At 51.3% G+C, this 20,580-nt stretch overlaps 2 protein-coding genes across 5 annotated transcripts; one reads left to right on the forward strand and one right to left on the reverse strand.

Annotated features, from left to right (window-relative positions):
- The first annotated feature begins 83 nt into the window (after positions 1–83).
- VCF1 (VCP nuclear cofactor family member 1) lies at positions 84–8,746 on the forward strand. Of its 3 annotated transcripts, XM_075169405.1 has the most exons (5): positions 89–295; positions 2,042–2,138; positions 6,051–6,092; positions 6,364–6,426; positions 8,095–8,746. In XM_075169405.1, exons 1-5 carry the CDS (start codon positions 249–251, stop codon positions 8,335–8,337), a joined length of 492 nt encoding a protein of 163 aa, XP_075025506.1. In that variant the 5' UTR covers positions 89–248; the 3' UTR covers positions 8,338–8,746. The 3 variants fall into 3 exon arrangements, with proteins under 3 accessions (XP_075025508.1, XP_075025506.1, XP_075025507.1); XM_075169406.1 differs by lacking the exon at positions 6,051–6,092; XM_075169407.1 differs by lacking the exons at positions 6,051–6,092; positions 6,364–6,426 and having other exon boundaries at positions 84–295.
- A 617-nt stretch (positions 8,747–9,363) lies between these two features.
- Positions 9,364–18,618, reverse strand: COG1 (component of oligomeric golgi complex 1). Of its 2 annotated transcripts, XM_075169400.1 has the most exons (15): positions 18,288–18,618; positions 17,964–18,208; positions 17,243–17,424; positions 16,709–16,879; positions 16,450–16,603; positions 15,343–15,553; positions 14,390–15,178; positions 13,938–14,084; positions 12,828–12,989; positions 12,382–12,509; positions 11,665–11,773; positions 11,101–11,210; positions 10,919–10,994; positions 10,502–10,540; positions 9,364–9,525 (listed from the first exon to the last, which is right to left on the reverse strand). In XM_075169400.1, exons 1-14 carry the CDS (start codon positions 18,600–18,602, stop codon positions 10,517–10,519), a joined length of 2,823 nt encoding a protein of 940 aa, XP_075025501.1. In that variant the 5' UTR covers positions 18,603–18,618; the 3' UTR covers positions 9,364–9,525; positions 10,502–10,516. The 2 variants fall into 2 exon arrangements, with proteins under 2 accessions (XP_075025501.1, XP_075025499.1); XM_075169398.1 differs by lacking the exon at positions 10,502–10,540.
- Between the last annotated feature and the right edge of the window lie 1,962 nt (positions 18,619–20,580).

The following is a 20,580-nucleotide window of genomic DNA, read 5'->3' on the forward strand; positions in this document are numbered from 1 at the left end:
CCCGCTCGGCCGCGCGCAGTGCGCATGCGCACCCTCCCCGGCGCACGCTAAGACGCAAGAAGTGGGCGTGGCCGGCCCGGGGAGGGCGTTGCGCATGCGCAGGAGGCGGAGACGCCGGAAGCGGCGGTTGGAGCCGAGCGGGGGACGTCTCTCCTCAGCGGTGGGCGGCGGGCCGCGCCGGGCCAGGCCGCACCGCGGCCTCTCGCTCTTGCCCCGTCCCGCCTCGCTAGAGCTCAGACCAACCCGCCATGAGCTGCCGGCAGCCGCTGCCGAGCGAGCGGGGAGCGAGACAGAGGTGGGGGACGAGCCGGGGTGGGGGAGGGGAGCGCGGCCTGAGGGGAGGCGGTGGTTGGGGAGGGGGCCCGCGGCGAGGGGAAGGGGCTCGGCCTCCGGGGGACAGCCCCTCGGGCACGGGAGGGGAGGTTTCGGGGTTGGGAGGGTATGTGGCGACCGGGGGAGTGGGAGGAGAGCGTGGGGGGGGTGGCTTATACTGCCCTGGAGAGGTCGGCTTGAGCAGGAGGGTGCGCGGAAGGCGGGAGCTGCGAGGGTGAGGGATGGGGGGAGAGGGGAGGAGCGGCCCCCTGATCTCTGGGAGGGGTTAAACTGGGGCTGGGAGTGTGGCGGCGGTGAACGTTAACGTGTAGCCGGGGGGGCGGTTGGCTGCGTTCGGAAGATCAAACAGGCGTAGGGATGTAGAGGATATGGGGGCCTCACGGTGTGCTGGAGGGGCATTTCTCGGCTTGGTGGGGAAGGGGAGGAGGTAGGCCCTATCTGGGCGGAGGACCTGGGGTGGGGGAGAAGGAGGAGGGACCGTGAAGCATGTAAGAGTTGGGCTGTGAGAGCCCGGAGTATGTGAGGTGGCAGGGAAGGCCGAGGGGGACGGAGGTGTTGAGTTTGCTTGTCGGCTGCAGGCGTTAAGAAAAGGAGGGATCTAGAGGCAACGCAAATGTGGAGCGAGGGGGGGAATGTTTCTTCTAAGAAGAGTGGTCCTAGGAGAGGGAGAAGCCGATGGACTGTGGTGGACAACGGTTGAGAGTGCTGTGGGCATCCCAGGGATGGGAGGGCTGGGAGGCAGCTCCTGGTCTGTAGGCGTGGACCAAATACTGGTAGCTGAGTCTGCTGCTGAAGCTTGTCTGTAAGACAAGATTCAGTTATAAATACCTCGCTTCAGTCTGTTTTGACTCATTTGACTATGTTTTAATTTTTAACCACCAAAACAGCTCCCTCCGATATTTTGGATAGCGCCCAGCATGCTGAGGTCCTGGTTGACCTGTGGTGTTTGTATGGTGGGAAAAATTATATCAGTATTAAAATTCTGCGGACAGTGAGATGTTGGTTCACAGGGATTCTAGGTTGCTGTTGTTGATCAGCTGCTGTGAAGATGCGCTGATGTCATAAGAGGATGGCAAATACATCAGAAACAGGGAAGGATTTGTCTTCCATGAGGTGCTTTCTGACAAAACTTTCTTTCCTCATGGTAGATAATGTTGCTCGGGAACATGACTAGTCTCTCCACTCTGAGAGCATTTGAAGTCAAAAGCAAGTCATTATAGGTGCTAACTGCACACTCATGTAAGAAAGATTAATGTAATTGGGTATTTATTGAAAGTGTGGTCACTGCCACTCTTTCCAGGTGCTTTTCTTAGCCTGTCAGATGTCATTCAAAGTCCCAGGCTTATTTTTAGATGTGCCTGAGTAGTGAGAGCAGTTGCAAGGCTGAAAATTGTTGAACGAGTTTATTTAGAAAGGTTCTCAGCGCTGGTTTTAATGGCAGGCGTGAGTCCATGTCCCTTAAACTGATATGAAAACATCAGCCTGGCTGCTTTGTGAGAAACATGATCGTTTTCTCTCTATTCTGTAGAGAACAGCTAAAAAGAGAATATGAAAGTCCACAGCACATCAGAGGTTTAGGTACATCCTTCATTATTTATAAAGTTTTCCTGCTTTTTTTGTAGAGTTCCCTTTAGAGAACAAAACAGAAAGTATATCAGTAAGTTGATAATATTTTCTTTTTCCTCCTTTCTCCCTGAACTTTCTTCAGGAAGAGGAGACGGAATGGCAATGAAGATGATGGTCATGTTCCCCAGACAAAACGTAGTACCAGGAATACTGTCCTTCAGGACTCTTGGGACACTGAGGTGAGAGCCTTCTCGGGCAAATTCAGTTTTCTTTAATGCTGAGTTTAAATAACAGTTGGAATATTCTGTGAAATTTTATTCATGGAGAGTAGTTAATGCAAACACTTTTTTTGTTTTGTGTATGAGGTCATGAGGCTTGACTCTGTTACGTACTTCAGAGATTGAAATCTGTAAAACGTGGTTTGGAAATCAGCATGTTTTCCAGTGAACCTGGTTATCTTTGGCCTGAATATTTCTGTTAATACATTCCAAAGACTGATGCGTAGCACCCAAGTGAAGATACAAGAAAAGCATTTGCTGCCACTTCTAGTTTTGCGCTCTGAAATGAGGTGTAACGTATCCAGAACTGGGGAGATGACTGGGGTGCATTACAAGCGCGTGTGGTCACTTTGCCTGGCCATCTACTCTTCCAACTTTGCATTTACTTATAGTAACATGATTATTTGTGGTATAAAGTCAAAAAGCATTCCAACTAGTGCGGTACACAAAGTGCCTGTTGCAAGCAGTAGTGCTTATCTGATCTTTAAAAAAATGCTCTGATGGAGCTGGGCAGTTTAAGCAAGACTCGCTCGTTCACAGCTAAAACACTTGAACTCAAACTATTCGGTTTCTACTCGTGTTTGCCATGATCTTTTGCTGGACGTGGGATAAACTGTCTCTTACTCTCTCATTGCTTACATGACAGGTGTTCTAGGATGGTGCAATTTGCTAGCTGTGAGATTTCTTTTTCTAAAAAATGCTGATTTCCAAGCTGCTGCCAGATTTTCTGAATTGTTGCCGGTATTAATCATCTGAAAATTCACTGTATGCATTTCTAATTAGCAATGTAGTTCTGTTGCAAAATGTTCATGGAAAAGAATGTGCAGAGCAGGGGCTCCCTCCTGGTTTGTGTCCCTGGAAGTTAATGAAATGGATTTCTTTTAAGGTTTTTGAAATATCCTTGTTGTTTTTTGTACAGCCCTCTCCGAAGATTGGCTGTAATGAGTAATTACAAACTATTGCAGTTATATTGAGCTATTAACTATACTTTGACTGCAGAAAATGTTTTGTGCTATGTAACTTTGAGCAACATATCTTTTATCATATGGTAATGGCTTCAAATGTGTACTTACATTTAAAATGGTACAAAACTCTGTATCCCACCATTCCTTTTATGAGGGGGACTTTTTTTTAACCAGTACACCTTTACACGTAGCTAATGTGATAGTGATATTGTATGGAAAATGTTCTAACAGCCGAGATGTTCATCACAAAGCTAACTCGTTCATCATCGCTGTGATGAATAATGTTCCTGGTTCCTGTACTGCTGTTTTGCCAGAAGTAAGACTTGCTGGGATGAAGTAGTTTTTGCTTCTCGGGTATAACGGGTAGAACCATAAATAGTTGCTTGCCATCTGACACTGAATCACTTGTCCAACAGGTTAAACACCTCTTCGTGTGTAGAGTAGTTAATGGCTAAACGAGCTTTGTGGCGGGAGGAGGAAGAATTTAGTGTGGAACAAGGGATTGAAGTAGGAGTAATGAAATTAAGAATATCAGGAAAAACCTTCATGGTGAGTGGCAGAAGCACCTTTGCTTGTCATATAAACACTCGGCGTTTGACTGGGCGAAGCCGCTAAAATGCAGAAGTGGAAATAGTCTTGTAGTAGCCACACAAGAGTGGATGACCTTAACTCTGTCCTTAACGGCTGTTTTGTTTGGGGTGCCTGCAAGCGAACAGCATGGGCATGAACTGCCTGCCCCGCCACCAGCAAAATCAATGCAGAGTTCAATTGCTGAAGCTAACATTAAGACTCCTGCTTCATGCATGCACTTGTGTTGTAAAAGTATGTTTTTAACACATTAAACCCTGATGTGCAGGCAAAGAGAATCTCTTACTGTTGACGCTGAAGTGGAGGAATGCACCTGCTGGACACAGTTTTACAAAAATCAACGTTCCCCTTCTCGAGGGAACAAAATTCACAATGTCTACTGATGAATAGAGCTTTTTTTTTTTTTTGCCTTTTTTTTTTTTGCTTGTTTTCTTGTAATGTTGGATCACTGAATTGAGCATGCCCAGAAATTCAAGCCATGAGATTAAATCAGTATTATTTGAATGTTTCTTTAAGGACTTCCTGTACCAAGTGGAGAAATTCTTGTGCTTATAGTGCACAAGTGCTTCCGATTGAAGTCACTTTGAAATTCTTGGCCATTTGTAATACTTTAATTTAGTTTCCTGATGCTTTGCCATTTGCAAAGGCAGCTCTTGCTGATTACAAATCCTCACTAGCTTTAGGATATTGAACAAGGAGAGAAGGGGGTGTGTGTGTGAGAGCAATTTGTAACTTCAAAGAGTACATGAGGAGAGAATTGCTTTTCATCTGAGGGCATATGCACACCTGCTTTTTGTGAAACATTAGCTAACGTACTGATTCCTTTTGCCTTCCTTCAGTTGCAAGTTGACTGTTTTCTCTTACAGAGTGTGGTTTACTTGAGAACATAACCTCAGTATGAAAATCAGGCAGCTGTATTACTAAACCTGAACTTGGCTTTTGTCAGGATCTCTTTCCCTTTTTTTTTTTGTCTTCCTCTTCATAGCTGACAGCAATATGTGTAAGGTGAAGGGAGATTTTTTTCTTAGAGGCAGTTCAAACGTGGGCTGTTCTGTGATGTTATCCCTCAGTCCCTCACTTTGAATCCTACTGCTCGCATGAGCTAGATTTGATGCAAAGGGATATCGCTGTTTTCTCTCACTAGATTGTCCTTTCATCCAGGGTAGACAGCATCCTTGACTGACTTTTACAGGAGGGAAGCAGATTCTCTTCCATCTCTGTCAGCACTGCTTCTTGGCAAATTGCTATAACAGTGTGCAATTCCTGCTCCTCCTGGAACAAACCACTCCCACACTCCGAGGTGACAGCCACCCTGAGGATGATAGCAAACTTCTGCTTTGCAGTTCAGTCCGTGAACAGGCACACGACAAAAACGCTAGGCTAGAACTACAGCGAATGTTAAACGTTAGCGAAGCAGAGCATTTGCCACCACATTTCACTTCCTGTTCAGCCTGTGCTCCATTTACCAGGAGGTTAGCTGTGTTGTTTTCCCTGGTACTCCCCTATAAATTCAGCAAAAGCCCTTCCTACTCTGCTGTCATTGCTGTCCTGTACGTGAAGTTAGGCTGAGTTGTAGTGGACCCTCTGAGAGGCTGGCTGCAAGTAGCCGCTCACAGGAATTACGAGAATCTGCAATTGTGCTCTGCAGCCTGGGGAATCACCAATGAAAAGCCCTTTGCTCCGATTTTCCCTGGGAAGGAAGGGAGTCTGCATCGTTCTGACAAGCTCTTTTCCTTCCTGAATAACTTTCTTCTGTAAAACCTCATTTCTTCTGGTTCCTCTCTGTTATTCTGACCGATGACAGGATTCCCCAGAGCGTAGAAATACCACTGTTTTATTGGTGGAGATTGCTGACACACAGCAGCAGTTGGTTCTCTCAAATCAAAGTTTTTGTCTAGCATTGCAGCTGTGCCTCTCTACACTATTGAGGAAGGGCTGGTCTTAAATTCTAATTAAAACCAGATTACGCCTCTGTTAAATTCATCTTGAAAGATTTTGAGAGCAGCAGGGTCTGAATGGCTGTTTCTTAAGTTCCTGTCATGAATGATTGAGATACTATGTCACAGAATAGCAGACTAATACATTTAACAGGACATTTGTTTGGAAATTATTTAAAACTTCTATAGCTATTCAGTGTGATGTTAAGAGGGGCTTATGAGTCAGGTAAACCGTGAAGATGTCCTTTTGATACTTAAAGTACTCATAAACTTTCATTGGGCTACTTTCCTTCGCCCTTTCGCTTAAAACTTTGTTTCATTGTGTAGATGCCTGTCATTGCTGACATGATGACTTTAAGGATTCTTTTTTTGTCTAATTGTAGTCCAAATGCGTAACAGAATGTGCACCACAGCCTGGGGAAATGGTAGGTCTTTGACGTGATTTGGGCAATAAATGGGCTTCACGTGCTAGTGAATTTTTGCGTTAGAGAAATGGAAATAAAGAGGGTCTGACAAATCAGATCTGTCAACAGCCTTAGATGTAGGAAGCACGTCCCAGGACACTATCTCAGATTTAAAAAAATAAGACATGCATAAAATAATCATTACTAACAGCTCTAAAACGTTTGTTAAGATGTGAAACTTTAGCAGTAAGCAATACTAGGTTCTCATTTTGATTTTTACCTTGATTTTCAGAAGGTGGCTGTAAAGAAAAACAGTAAGGAACACAGACTAAAAGGAAACAAAGTGTCCTGTGCGGTGGGTTTCTCTCCAAGGCTGCTGTGACTTGTTCAGCGTAACAGCATTGCATTTCAATATTTGTGCTTCTATGCAAAATGAGATGGTCTAGCAAGCACCATTTCGTGGCTCCTCTCTGTCCTTCTGGTGTTCTCTCCCTCTCTAGTGTTAGCAGCATTAGGAAGAGGAGCTGGTTGCTCGTGCAGTTACATCTGCTGCTTCCTCAAGAATGACTTCAATGTGTTTTGTTTTCTCCTTGCTAGCTGAACCTAACACGCCAGCGCGGGCGCAGCCTCGGTGCCGTTGTCTTGCTTGCTGTACTACAACAGAACTGAAGCATTTTTGGTGCTTAGCAAAACAAGGAAATTTATATGGTTGAATTGTGACGATTGATTGTGGAATCAGTGCCGTGGGGTTTCCAGTCGGCATTGAATGTGGTCCACCTCAAATACTCATATGGTGCCTTCCTGGGCCTTTCTCATTGCTCATTGACAGACATGTCGGGTGCAGTTTGCACCGTTCTTCAGATTTAATCCAAACTGAGGCCTTCTGGATGTGGTGCTGACTGTTAAATTACTGTGGACTTCTTTAAATTTGTCGTCTTCTGCTGTGACCACCAAGCTTTGACTTCTGTGGTTTTAGTTTAATACTTACAAAAATGTGCGGTTTTGTTTAACTGCTGTCACTTACGCTGGCTGCTTTTCTGAATTTACTTCTTATGGGATGGCAAAGTAGCCATTTTCTGATTCTTAAGCACCTAAATATTTGCAGTGTTGTCCTGAACAGCTTATCACACAGTAACAAAATATTTCAGCTGTAACTAATAGAACCTTTCATTAGCAGCCCTTAAAGTGGTGTACACCAAACAGTTTTATGTCTTTGAAACACTGAAAATGATGGCTAACGCTCTTCCAGTCATTACCATGAAATGTGTTTATCCTAAATGCTGGCAAAAGAGCCCTGTCCTCTATGCGAGCTAAATCATGAGTTCTCTTTTCTGCATGTGGAAGTCACTCTTTCACTGTCATGTCAAGTAAATTTTGTTATGGAAACCTACCAGTTAACATTGCCGTCCCAGTACTTAACTGGGAGAAGAGTAGTTGTATGTATGTCAAGGTGTTCAAAGACTTAAAATGGGTATTGTGTTACATTTCTTTTTAACAGCGTGTTGCTTTGGATGCTTCAGATCTTATTTTGGAAAGATTGACTTGTAGGAAAATGCTTTGCATGGTGCTTACCTAAAATGTCTGCTAGAACAGAAGTGATAAACTCTTCTCATGCCCTGCCTGCCTTTACTGACACGTGCAGTTCAGTGGGAATGTTCTTTATTTTCCAATTCTCGGATGAATTCAGCAAACTTCACTAGTGCTAACGTGGGTCATGGGGGCAGAGCTGGTGGGCCTAAAACCGAGAGATTGAAATCCAATGTACCGGAGGTCAGCGAACCTCCGGGTGAAGGCTTGCTCATCCCTTCAGCTCGGTGACGCTTTTCATGTGTTGGCAATAACGGAAGCTATAAATGCCAAGAAAGCACTTGGTGGATTTACGTTAGTCCATCAGGCTGAACGTGAGCCTGACGATCTGGAAGGGAGGGACTTACTGTAAAGACCGTTTGCTTAACTGAGGTGTTTTGTTACGGACAGGAGAGAAGACTGTGTGATTTCGCTGTTAACTTTCTCTTTGTCTCAGTCCTCCAGCAGTGATAGCGGCAGCAGCAGCAGCAGCTGTAGTAGCAGTAGCATCAACAGCCCTGACAGAGCGTGCAGTGCAGAAACCAGCCTAAACCCGGTAATTGCAGGATCCAGTCCTGTCTCCTCTCAGTCCTTCCACGAGCAGTCTGCACTAAGCCAAGGTCCTTACTTCCACATCAACCAGATCCTGAAGGAGGCACACTTTCACAGCTTACAGAGCCGGGGACGCCTTCCTACATGATGAACCAGCAGTTCCCTGCCTTCTGTGAAGGGACAGCACTGTGTAGATTTGATATTTCAACTTAAAAGTTTGTTAAAATGGAATTGCACAAAACGCCTGTTGCCTTTTCAGTCTATATTTGAAATAACAGGTTAACAGGAAATTGTTTACTTGTGGTTTGCTGCACTATTGCAATGCAAAAGGGGCTTTGAAGCAATTTTTATAGGATTCTTTTCGGGGTGGTTATAAAGTACGTGTCAAGAGGAGATGGAGGAATCCACATCTGTGTTATAGGATTGCAAACTGTCCAATTCCAATCGACTGCCTAATCTGTTTGTTAGCAATTTGTTGCTTTATGTAAAGTTCTCTCAAACGTTCATCTTCAGTTTTATAAGTCTTTTTTAATTTCAATAAACTAGTAAAAAATTTATTTGGCAACATAATTTTTTTTGAGCATTTAGAGTTAATAAGACAGTAGGAATAGGTGCCGCCGCTGGAATCCCTTAGGACTGCCCCAGCTGCGTACTTTCCACCCAGCTCTGTGCGATGAGCCTTATCTCTCTTGATCTTTACTGCTGCAGTACTGGAGAGAAAATGTGAAACTAGAACCAGGAAAGCCTGGGCAGCTGTAGCGAAATGTCAGGTGCCCGCTGGGTTCACACAGAGAGCAGATTCGTGGTGCCTATGGAGACAAGTATAGAGTAGCTGGGGAGGGGCTTTTGAAGGAGAGGAGTCTTACATTGCTCCAATACCCATTTCTAGCTGTGAAATGTTTTGTTTTCTGTTACAGTGTGTAGGTTGTGGTTTTTTTCCTTTAATTTGACTTTGATGTTAACAGCTTCTAAGGAATAGGAGGTGAAAGAGTAGCCAGACCTCTGTTCCAGCAGCCAGATGGCAAGGACAGTCCTGACCTGTGCCTGGTTCAAGGGGCATACTATGATTTGGCTAAGGATGGAAAAGTACTTCTCTTCGGACAACACCAGCAGAGGTGTCACCGCTCCCTGCCACAGGGAGAGAGCGATCTCGGTGAAGACGAATACACAGACAAACTTTTTATTTTTTATTGCATCACTTGGTCATGCCAGAAAGCCATCCCAGCTTGAAGAGAGAAGGTGCAGCTGTGTCTTCCTCCTCGGTTACAAGCTGCCTGAACAAAGAGCCAGGGCGCGATGCCTCGTCTTCTGCCCTTGTGAGTGCAGGAGGTGGAACCTGTTAGTTTTTAGAAACAAAAGCGTCAGTAACTCTTACAGCATACCTTTGACTTCATACCCTCGTCTACAGTAGCTGCACGGAGGCATAGACTACAGCGGAACAGCTCTTCCTAGGCAACTTGAGCTTGAACTCCAGCCTAAGCAGTGTCACTCCTGGTGGTTAGAGACAGGCAGACAGAGGCAGTTCCGAGTGGCAGAAGCACAGCGCCTTGCTCCTGTTAGCAACAGGTAACTTTCAGATGTCATTCAATGCTCAAAAAAAATTAAAAATCATTCTGACCGCAGGGAAGGGGCTGTTGCTCTCCGAGCAAGGGGTAACAGCATGGTAGAAGTACAGCTGTTGCCCTTGCAGAGGGCTGTTCTTGAGCAGCTATGGACTTTAACCTCTTCTGAACTGTTCTAGCATAAAACGAGCAAGCATCTGTCGTGGATTCTGAGAAGTGTGGCTAGCGCAGAATGTACGTGGGCCACCACAGCAGGCGAGGGGAGTGGTAGGAGCCAGCCAAACATCACTGCACACTTCTACGTTCTACAGCTGAGGTGTAAGAGGTAAAGAATACCTTTATTGTGAAGCTTTGGGCTTTTAAACAACCCTTATACTATGTCTGGTCCTTAATGCTTCTGAATAATGGAGAACAACAGTTGCAGAGGAAACATCAGCATCTCAAGTAACACGCTCTGCTCTGTTAAAACCAGACCTTTACTCTTCTGTCCCAGTTGAAAAGACATCACCACAGATGGATTATTGGGTTAATAATAGCTGAAGGAAACAGATTACTAATTACTCCTTCCTGTAGCGGTGAGGTATTCCTTGGCTCTCTCAATCCTCAGCATAGAGAACTCCATCTAAGCAGATGTTTTAAACTGGGGGAAGCGTAGCAACATAATAGCTGTCCACTGATAAAACTCAGAAACAGGAAACACAGAGCCTCTGCAGGAGAAGCACGCCACTCCGTTCACACAGGCTTAAATACCCAAGCCAGGCTTCGTCAGGAGTTAAGGTCAGCATCGCACTGGAAAGGAGTTCAAATAATTAGCTAGTATCCTTCAATGTTTCCTGCAGCCATCTTTAAATGAATTGTCTTTATGCATTGACCTCGAAATGCCTCATCTGTATAAGTCTTCACTGCATTTTCACGGTGGTTATTGCCTATGTTTTGCCACAGAGCAGTGGGCCCCAAAATACAGGGGCCATCAGGTTTTTTTTGAGGGTCAAGGGGAAATCCAAACCATCTCGTGCTGTGTTGCCATAATGGTTCTCTCATTTTACCGAAAATAAAAATCAGGTTAAATATTAACTGTTTGGCTACTTCCTTCTTTCCCCGCAAGCTCTAGTGTTGGTGGGAGAACGAGCACTGGCAAAAAGTTTAGTACGGCTCAGTTTTACCTACCTGAACTCTTTCTGTGCTCCTGGTAGCAGACTTACTCTTTCGCGAGCTTGACATACTCAGCGGCAGAAGTCCAAATCTTAAGAGAGGGAAGAAAGAAATGCAGCCAGTCACAGGGAAGCAGCAATTCTAGACCCGCTTCCCAAAGAGACGTGAGAAGGCACAGAAGGGCTTGAGTACCTTACCTGATCTGGCTGGATGCTAACGGCAAGATGTTGTGGAGCTCCTGGGAGCTCAGAGCGCTGCTCCTGCTCGTGTACTGGTTCTCTGTCCCGGTCAGCAAGCCGAAGAGAACCTAGAAGGCATGAAGGAGCTGTCTGTATTTGGGGGCAGCTGCATTGCTGCTGAGTCTACTGGCACACCACAGTATTTGTGATTGGTTTTAAAGTTTGAATACGAAGTGTCTCCTTTCCCCCCTAACTCTTGCTTTTAATTGGCGCTGCTCGTTATTACCATAGTTGAGTTCTAGGCCTGTTTCAGCACTACTTAACCCAATTAGTGTTGCACAGGCTCCAGTGAATCCTGTTAGATAAAGTTCAGCCAACTCCGTGCATGATTATGTGCCGTGCAGCCAGCGCAGCAAGCTCCTCTTATCTTCAGCTGGCATTAAATGCTCTGCCCATTTCTGAGTAAGTGCCAGTAGTTATCTTTAGGCATTAAGCAGTTTACAAAGCCACCCCAGGCTACCCTTCAAAATGTGTTTTGCAGCCCTGCTTCCTGATCCATCCCTTCCTTTTCCTTGAACTTACAGAGGTTCGCTGAACCAGGCGATTAAGGTTGCTGTTCAAGTGTGGAGTAAAAACGTCCAAGTCAAACGGATCTATGTGTCCCTCCAGGACGTCGGTCACCTTCTCAATCCTACAAGCAGAGCAGAGGAGTCCTGTCAGGGCTTACATCCTAGCGACGGCTGCTGATGCCAACGGGGCGGTTTCACTGGTCCCTCTGAAACAGTGAGGAACTTGCCCTTAAGAGGTGACTGAGCAAAACAGGAATTACTCAGCAGAACAGCAGCTGCCTAAAGGGTTTCCAGCTATTACACAACTTACAGCATCTGCTCTTGCAGAGGGACCTTCTCCCTGCAGTACATCTCAGAGAGAGATGCCTCAGTTCTCAAGACTGCAGCATATACAAGGTTTGAACTCTTGGGTGGGAGCTTAACTGTTCTCTCCAGGGCATCCTCTGTTGGTATCCCTGACACCGTACGGACACGCTGCACATGCAAGCGGGGGGACCAGCCCCCTGTCTCCAAGCTCTCGGCCGCAGAATCCCACCCCTCTTGTATTCTGAGGATGAGCTTAGCGTCGGTGAAGAAGTCAGAGCTTAGAGTCTGCACTGCCCTTCTCCCGTGAGGCTCCAAGGCACCGCTCCTGCAGGCGTTCTCCTCACAGCCGCTAGGATATTGGTTTAAACCATTTGAGGGCCCCACAAACTACTGCTAGTATCTGAACCCCGGAACTGCACCGCACCCGGAGTCATGCTTGATCCTGCAGGTTTTTGCTTCCTCACTCTTCGCCATCAAGATGATACTCAGGTACCGCAGATCGTAGAGTAACTGCAGAGCTCTGTTCTGGGTCATGGGGAAGGTGCCTGCTTTCTGCAAATAGGACAGTCAGGGACGGGGCTCTTCACTCACACTGAGAGAGGGCTGTCAAAGGACTGCTTCAGGGGAAACGTTTAAAAACACCAGCACCAAGAAACAACCAACCTAGCTGAACCGTTCTGAGCATGCAATCTGCTGTCTGATCCCTTTTTGCCTCATTTTTGGGGGATGCAGGGAAGAATGTACTCACCCTTTCCAACTCTCATAGCAGACATTTTCTGTGCCGAGGGACAGGAGCCTGTGCATCGCCACGTGCCCAGTGACCCTCCCGTCCCACGCCAGCTGGAGCGAGGGCTGATCCTACTCACGTACCTTCTCCTGCTTCTCTTCCATGAGCTTTTCATAGGCAGCAAGCACTTCTGCCATGCAGGTCCTCAGCAACTCCTGCAAGGTGACTTTCGGAAGAGTGTGACCACCGACCCGGTTCACCTCTTGGCACAGGCTGAAGAGGAGGCATTGGACGTACCAGGACGGCTGTTTAAGAAAACTGTTATTTTCATGTGGTCTATAAGCTACGTTAGCTTTATCAGCAGCACAACATCACTTCAGTTCTTGTGATGTGAGCTTCCTACTTCCTCAGCAACCACAAAGCTCTGCTGCTGAGACCTACCTGCCCCCATAGCATGGCTCAAGTAACTCATGGGGTTTTATTTATTGACACACCAGACTTTTGGTTACAGCAGTCCTCAAAATCCCACAAGTACTTTTACTAGATTTATTCACCCGAGTGTAGTCAGAACAGAATTGCTTGTTGTGCCTCTTCTGTCACCACTGACCCTGCTCTGACCACTCGCTACCTGGGCTCGTTATTTACTCCCTCGCTCTTCTGGGCCTTCCAGCTATCCTGAGCTCTCATCCGGCTGCTTTTTCCTTCAGAATCCAGAAAATTCACCTTATAAGGTTCACTACAAAAGACTATTGCCCCTCCCGTACTGTGCAAACACAGAACTCGCTCTTGCCTGGCCCTCCTCTCCCTCCGTGCTACCACCACCTGCTTTGTCACTGTGAGCCTTGTTCTTGCACCAGCACCACGCCTACAGAAAGCTGCCAGCCTCAGTTCTCTTAGGCTTTGCGCAGTCGCACTGTTGCAGCCCTGTCCTTCAGTGCATCCAGTTTCCATAAAATCTCTCTCCTGGGGGCATAAACCAGGCACAAGTCCTTCTTTGGCTGTTCTACAGGATCTGGGCCAATCTTAAATCATTTGAATATACAGCAGCAACTATCTAATTTCCTTCCTCTGACCTCTGTCCTTAGGAGGTGAGCAAATAAGAGCACCGGACAGTGTTTGCCTTCTGCTCATAACACCAAGCGAACTCCACAGCAGGTCAGCACCATTTGACAAAGCAGTGGTTTTGGAAACCAGCACTTTTCTCCTCCCAGCAGACGGTTTCTCTGTGGTTACCGAGAGGACGTTTCTTGTACCTGCACAGGCAGCCGGATCTTTGATGTTACGCTGTTTCCAGATTCGGTCTCCTCCTGAATTTCAATTTCATCCCAGTTGGTGGCTGTGGCCAAGACGGAGCCAGCTGTGTCCAGCAGCAACGTGCGGGTAAAGCACTGAACCAGACCCTAGAGCGCAAAACACAAAAGCACCCAGTCACAGACAGACAGCTCTAGGGGAGTACCAAAGGACGGGCAGCCTGCTCCTGCCTGTGGAGACACCGACCTCCCGCATCCCCCCGCTCCTCCCCAAGCGAATCTTATGGACACCATCCCTCTGGCTGCCACTTCGAGCTGCCGCCGCCTCCTCTCCCTGCAGGCTGACTGAGCAGTGTGGCAGCAGCGCGCCGAGCTCTCAGCAGCCAGCTAAGGAGCAGCAGCGCTGACCGCAGGGAGCTGAGCGAGCGAAACCCACGCAGGAAGCAGCTCCTTACTTTGGTGACAGCTGAGCTCCAGATCTGGTAAGCAAACAGGCTCTGCTGCAGGAGCTCTGCCTTCACCCCCTGCCACTTGGCCTGCACGGGCGTCACTTCCTGGGCTTTCCCCTTCCCCAGCTTCTTGGTGGAGCGGGTTTCCTTCAGCGCCGTCTCCGTGCTGCCCGACTGGCCCAGGATACACTGCTTCAGGTGAGGGCAGAGCTCGGTCAGGGACTGGCAGAGTCTCGCCATGAAGAGGACAGCATTGAGTCTGGCATCGCTGGGAGCGTCCGCCTGCCCCCCCAGCAGGCTCTGGGCGCTCTGGAGCTCTTCACGCACGCAACCCAGCACGTGGTGGATGCAGGCGACGCAGTGGTCGCGGAGCAGCCCCTCCACCGTGCCGGCGTCGGCGTAGCGGTCGAAGGCAGAGCGCGGCTGTACTGCAGGAGCGGCCTCCTTGGCAGCCGAGGAGTCTGCGGGAAGGTAGAACAGGAGGTCGTCCAACCTGGCCTTCAGCTTTGAGTCCAGAGCCGAGCAGAAGCTCTGCACGCACGGCGTGAGCGCCTGGGCCTTCATGGACAGGCCGCTCTTGGCGAACTGGCCACGGTTTGCCACGTTGACCCAAGCAGCATCGGAAGGCAGGTCGCTGGAGCTCTCTGACCACAGGAACAGGGCCACGTTGTGTTCAAACTGGATGGGCTTGCTCAGGGCAGAGGTGCCGGATTTGACTTCAAGTTCTTGCAGAGCTAAGGTGAGAAGCTGTTTGGAGCTGCTTGAGATGGAGTCAAACCCTTCTTTGGTCAGTGTCTGGAATAGAACCAGGAGAAAAAATAAAAAAGGACCTTTTACATGTGCCTCCTGCCACCTAGCACTTAAAATACACACTTAGTGCTGCTAACAGGCACCGCTGTTTGAGACAAGAGGGGGCACACAGCAAGGCTCCCCATGAATTGCCGTGGCAGAGCGCCCACCTCTAGCCTGTCCAGGAACAGCTGCTGCAGCAGGTCCTCCCAGAAGGAAACAGGCTTGTCCAAAAGGCGACGGCACACCGCCTCCCAGTTCTGGCTTACGGACTCGCTCGTGAGCAGCTCCCACACCGCGTCGCGAATCCCCGCGAGGCCTTTCATGCTCTTCACGTAGACGAGCAGGTTGCTGACCCCAGCCCTGACGTCGTCACTGCACCTGAAGGGAACGTTTCCCTTCAGCCTGACGTGCTCAGACACAACCCCGGGGAAGGCAGGAGAGAACAGTGGCTACATCTCTGGGGGAATTCTTAACCTGTCGGTAAGAGGCTCTGCCTGCAGAATCACCTGCGGGGCTGAGGGTGCCTCTGTCTCCCGCTGAGGCAGCTGCACCCTGGATCCCACACTGGGGCCCCGCAGGAAAGCCATGTGCCCAGCGGCAGGAACCCTGGGCTCTGGCGGGTGTCGGGGCCAGGAGCACTGCACCCCAGGAGTGCCAGCAGGCAGGGAGGGCAGGTGGGGGCTCTGGGAAGGGTTGCTGGGGAAGCATCCCGTGGCCAGTGAGCACATCGTGGGGGGCTGCAGCTGTCAGCAGGGACCAGCTGGCTCCATCGGATAATGACAGAGGACTGACGAGGCTATTAAGGGGCAGGCAGGGCTCCAGGATGTTCCCATCCACAGGGCAAAGCAAGGTGGGAAGGGTGGAGCTGGCAGCTCTATAAAGGGGGGCTGGCTGCCCCCACACAGTCCAGGGAAGAGCAGCAAGGAGGAAAGAGGTGCTGGACCAGGAGCTAAAAGAGCCAGGTAAGGGATTTTTCTTCTCATTTACTCTGTGCTTGTTTGCTGATGGTTATGGCAACGTAAAGCAGCTCTAGACAAATATTGCTGTGCAGCCCAGGTGGTCTGTTCTATTGGGGTGAGGCAGCCTGACTGTTAGATGGTGCTATGCTGCCTCTGGCTGTTTTAACGCTGGACGAACAAGCCAGCGGAAGGCGCAGCCCGGCTGGAGTGAGCGAGGAAGCAGGCGAGCTTGGGTTTGCGTTGTGCTGCTGCCTTGGCACAGAGGCCGCGCAGTGTCTGGGGGAGCCCTGCAAAGGGGGACGCTGTCACACTCACATGGCGATCCACTTCTGCAGCGTGTCTCTGAGGTAGTCCTGGCTGATGGGGTGTGCCAGGGTCCGCAGGGCTGGCTGGAACTCCACCACGGACCCCGGGAGGTACCTGAACCAGCTGCTCAGCTTCACCTCGTCCTCCAGAACCCCACCTCTCCCTGGAAGCACACAGGGTTGGGGGGAATCAGCCCAGCACGGGGGTGGCCTCCTACCTGCAAACCTGGGCAGGCAGAGGCCTAACGCGGAGCTGCCCGGGCACTCACCTGCTGGGTGCTGGCCCGTGGTGCTCTCCAGGGTCGAGAAGAGCAAGCCGCAGGGCAGGGCTGGATCTGGCGGCATCCCTTCAGGCATGGTGTAGAAGAGAGCGTGAGCCTGGTACAGGGTAGTGGTTAGCAGCTCCATCAGCGAACACACCTGAGCTTTTATACCTGCACCTGCAGAGAAATGCCTTTCAGCCAACGCAGCCCCTTCAACAGAGGCGGGAGCAGCCCCGCATTTCACAGGCCTGCGGTTCCAGCGAAACCTTCCAGGGAAGGGTTGGAGGGCAAAGGACTGGGGCCCCGGGCACCACCTGCTTCCCCATTACAGATGGGCTTGGCTTAAGACCCTGAGCACTGTTAATTTTTGCGGTGTTTTGCTGCCGTGGCAAAATGCTGCCAGCGGTAGCAGGATGTGATTGCGTCCCCACCATCGTGAGCTTTATGGGACTCACTCGCCTGCTCTTCTGCAGGGTGAGAGAGAGATGAAGCGAAGGGGGCTACCCTGACTTTAGAAAGGAGGCAGCCCATCGTACTGACCGTGGTGCGGCTGGTTGAGAAGCTGCTGAATGGCCAGCTTCCTGGCCAGAAGGAAGTCGGCAAGGGCCTGGCGTGGAGAGCTGTCCTCCAGGAGCATGATGGCACACAGGGCTTCTGCCACCGCCTGGTCCGACATGGTCTGGCTCTTCAGCAGGGACTTGCTCTCCTGCAGGATGGTGGATCTGGCAAGGGAATCATAGAATCATTTAGGTTGAAAAAGACCTTTAAGATCATTGAGTCCAACCATAAACCTAACACTGCCAAGTCCACCACTAAACGAATGAGGCGGACAGTCACTGGTCTCGGTGCCTGACCGAGATACTCAGGTGTGGTTATGTGATAACCCACCAAGCAAGGATGTTATTTTCCCCAGGCAGAAGTGGGACTATCCGGGTGTTGCGGGACTGGGTGAGGCGTTCTTGCTCCACGGGGCAGGGTGGCTGGCAGCGAGAGCCTCGGGGCAGCACTGGGGTCTCGGCTCACAGCCTCACAGAATGGTTTGGGTTGGAAGGGACCTCGAAAGATCATCCAACCCCGCTGCCATGGGCAGGGACATCTTCCGCTGGACCAGGTTGCTCAAAACCCCGTCCAACCTGACCTCGACCACTTCCAAGGATGGGGCATCCACCACTTCCCTGGGAAAGCATCCCACCACCCTCCTCGTACAACATTGCTTCCCGCTGCCCACCGAGGAGCCAGCCACGGCCGCAGGCCGGCCCACCTGAGGTGGCTGGCGGCGGCCACTTGCCGCAGCAGGATGGGGAAGCGGGCGAGGACGGGGCTGCCGCGGGCGCGGGGCGCGTCGAGCTGCAGCTGCCGGCGGAGGTGGCCGCCGAGCAGGTGGAGCCGGGCGGCGGGCAGGTACCGGCCGGCCTCCACGGCACCCCACACCTTCTCGGGGACGTCCAGCAGCAGCTTCAGCTGCGCCGCCGCCCGGTAGAAGCTCTCCTGAGCCGGCGGCCGAGCCTGGAGCGGGGGAAAAGAGGGGGTCAGGGGGGCTCCGGGGCCGCCCCCCGCCCCGCCGCCACCCCTCGCCCTCCCTCACCGGCGCCGCGGGGCCGGGCCGGGCCGCGCCGCCCCGCTGCAGGCCCCGGACGGCGCCCAGGAGGCGCTCGGCGCTGAGGCGCATCTCGGCGATGGTATCGGCCGCTTCGATGAGGTCGCGATATCGCTCGCCCACCATCTGTCGCAGTTCCTCCCGCTTCTGTTCGATGCCGGCCCGCAGCCGCCGCTCCACCGCCCGCAGCTCGGCCGCCGTGTGCGCCTCAAAGAGCGCCTCGGCCTCCCCGCCCCGCGCCGCCATGGCCGCCCCAGCCTGGATCCGGGATGGCGCCGACGTGGACGCCTTCGCCGCCGCCATCTTTGTGACGGGAAGGGGAGGGCGCTTCCGGGCTGGCGTCGGGGCGGGGCGCCGCCATCTTTGTGCAGGGCAGAGCCGTTGCCATGGCGACGCGGCCCGGGGCCGAGGGGTGGAGAAAACACCGTGGTTTCTTTTTTTTTTTTTTTTTTTGGCCCGTTTCCCGGGGAAATGGGCCGGTTACCGCGTCCTGCGGGTGCCGCTCTCGCTCCACACACCCCGGGAGGCCCCTCCGGAGCCGGGGGGTGGGTTGCGGCCTGGCTTCCTCTATCGGAGCAGGCCGCGGCCCTGCCTCAGCCCCCGGGGAGCGGGGCCGGGGCGGCTCTCGCTGAGTCCCCGCGTCCCCCCCCGGCTCCGGCGGGACTGCCCTAGAGGGGATCGCCCGGCGCAACCCCCGGCCCGTGACCCGCCACCGCCGCCCGGCAGCGCTAGAGGGAGACAGCGCGACGGCGGAGCGTGGCGGGGCCCCGCCGCCCTGCGCGGCCCGGGGAGGGGGGAGCTGCCGGGCCGAGCCCAGGGTTCTCCTCCTGACGGGGCTTTTTTGGTTTGGTGGCTCTGCTCAAAGCTGGGAGGGGGGCGGCGAGGCTGCAGTTGGGGGTGTGCTGAGGTCCGCTCCAACAGCCCTGCTCTGCGCACCAAGGTGTTCCCCCGAAATGCTTTCGACAAAACGCCGCCGGCCCCATCTGATGCGGTTTTAATAAGAGAAAGTGCTCCTCCCGCTCAGGTTTGGCAAAATCGCACCGAGTGAAAGCATGTCGGTGGGGGGCATAGCTGGAATGCACCCACTGGAAACAAAAACACCTCTCTGAATAGTATTTTATTTCTTCCTCTCTCTTTTTTTATGTAGCTCCAACTTGCAATTCCTACACTTTCCATCATCTCGCGTATTTTCAGCCTGCGGAGGCAGAATGAAATCAGCACGCTCTGGTTTTTGTTTGCAAAATCTTCCCTGGGAAGTTGCTGCCTTTCTCTTGTCAGCCTTCGTGTAAAGACTTAATCTTTTCTGACGGAAACCCAGAGCCATCTCTCTGTGTACGTACTTGCGTGTACATATAGTTATATATAAATCTGACCAGAAGAACTCCCACCGTACCTGTTTAGCACCTAATGCTGACTCAGCCAGGTGTAGCAACAAGCGTGGTAATCGCTTTCTTACAAACGCTTGTTCCCAGAGGAAAATCCTGCCCCAGCTACCCCCCGCGGGGCCGCTCGCCTCCGCCTGGCAGGAGAGCACCCAGCCCTGCGGGACACGCTGGTGGTCTCGGGGGAGAGGTGGTTGGGGCTTTGCTGGTAGACGTTGTATTCAAATCCCATAAAACCCTGTTTGTGTTGCAAACTGGGGGGCGGGGGAAGAAAGAATCGTAGGTGTTTCGAAGGGGTTTATTTGCATGGAAGCTGTTGAAGGCCTGTGCGGCTGGTCAGAGCTGAACTTTCAGTTTATAGCAGAGCCAATTTCTTTACATCCGTGTGTTTCCCCAGTAATGTACCTCTTCTCTAAGCACGCACCCGTGCGTGCACACCCCCTCTCTGTGCTGGGCTCCCCGGTAGATTAAACCTCCAGCGGTGGCACTTTACGTGCCCTGATCTCATCAAAACCAGCCCGGAGGTGTTGCCGTCTTGAGGAGAGAAGCTTTTCCCTTCCAGCTGTTCAGACTGAGTTTCTGCGCCCCCTTGTACTCGAAGAACGATCTGTGGTCGTGCTTCGTCTGTGACCCATGCAGTGGGTCAGCTGTGCCCCGAGCCCGTGCTGACCAGGGAGCAATCTTGGGGGGGTTTTGGGCAAACGCAGCTCTCCTGCTGCGTGGACCCTCCAAAGCTGAGACCACCCAGTGGGTGAAGAACCGGGCACGTTGCTCACCACCAGTGCGATGGAGGTGGGGAAGAACTGGTCTTGGGGGAGGGACCGAGCGCGAGTCACCCTTGGTGGGACTGCGGGGTTGGCACCTTTTCTCCTCCCAGGGAGGTGTCCAAGCCTGGGTCA

The sequence above is a fragment of the Calonectris borealis genome, chromosome 20 (assembly GCF_964195595.1).
Source record: "Calonectris borealis chromosome 20, bCalBor7.hap1.2, whole genome shotgun sequence".
Lineage (NCBI taxonomy): Eukaryota > Metazoa > Chordata > Aves > Procellariiformes > Procellariidae > Calonectris > Calonectris borealis.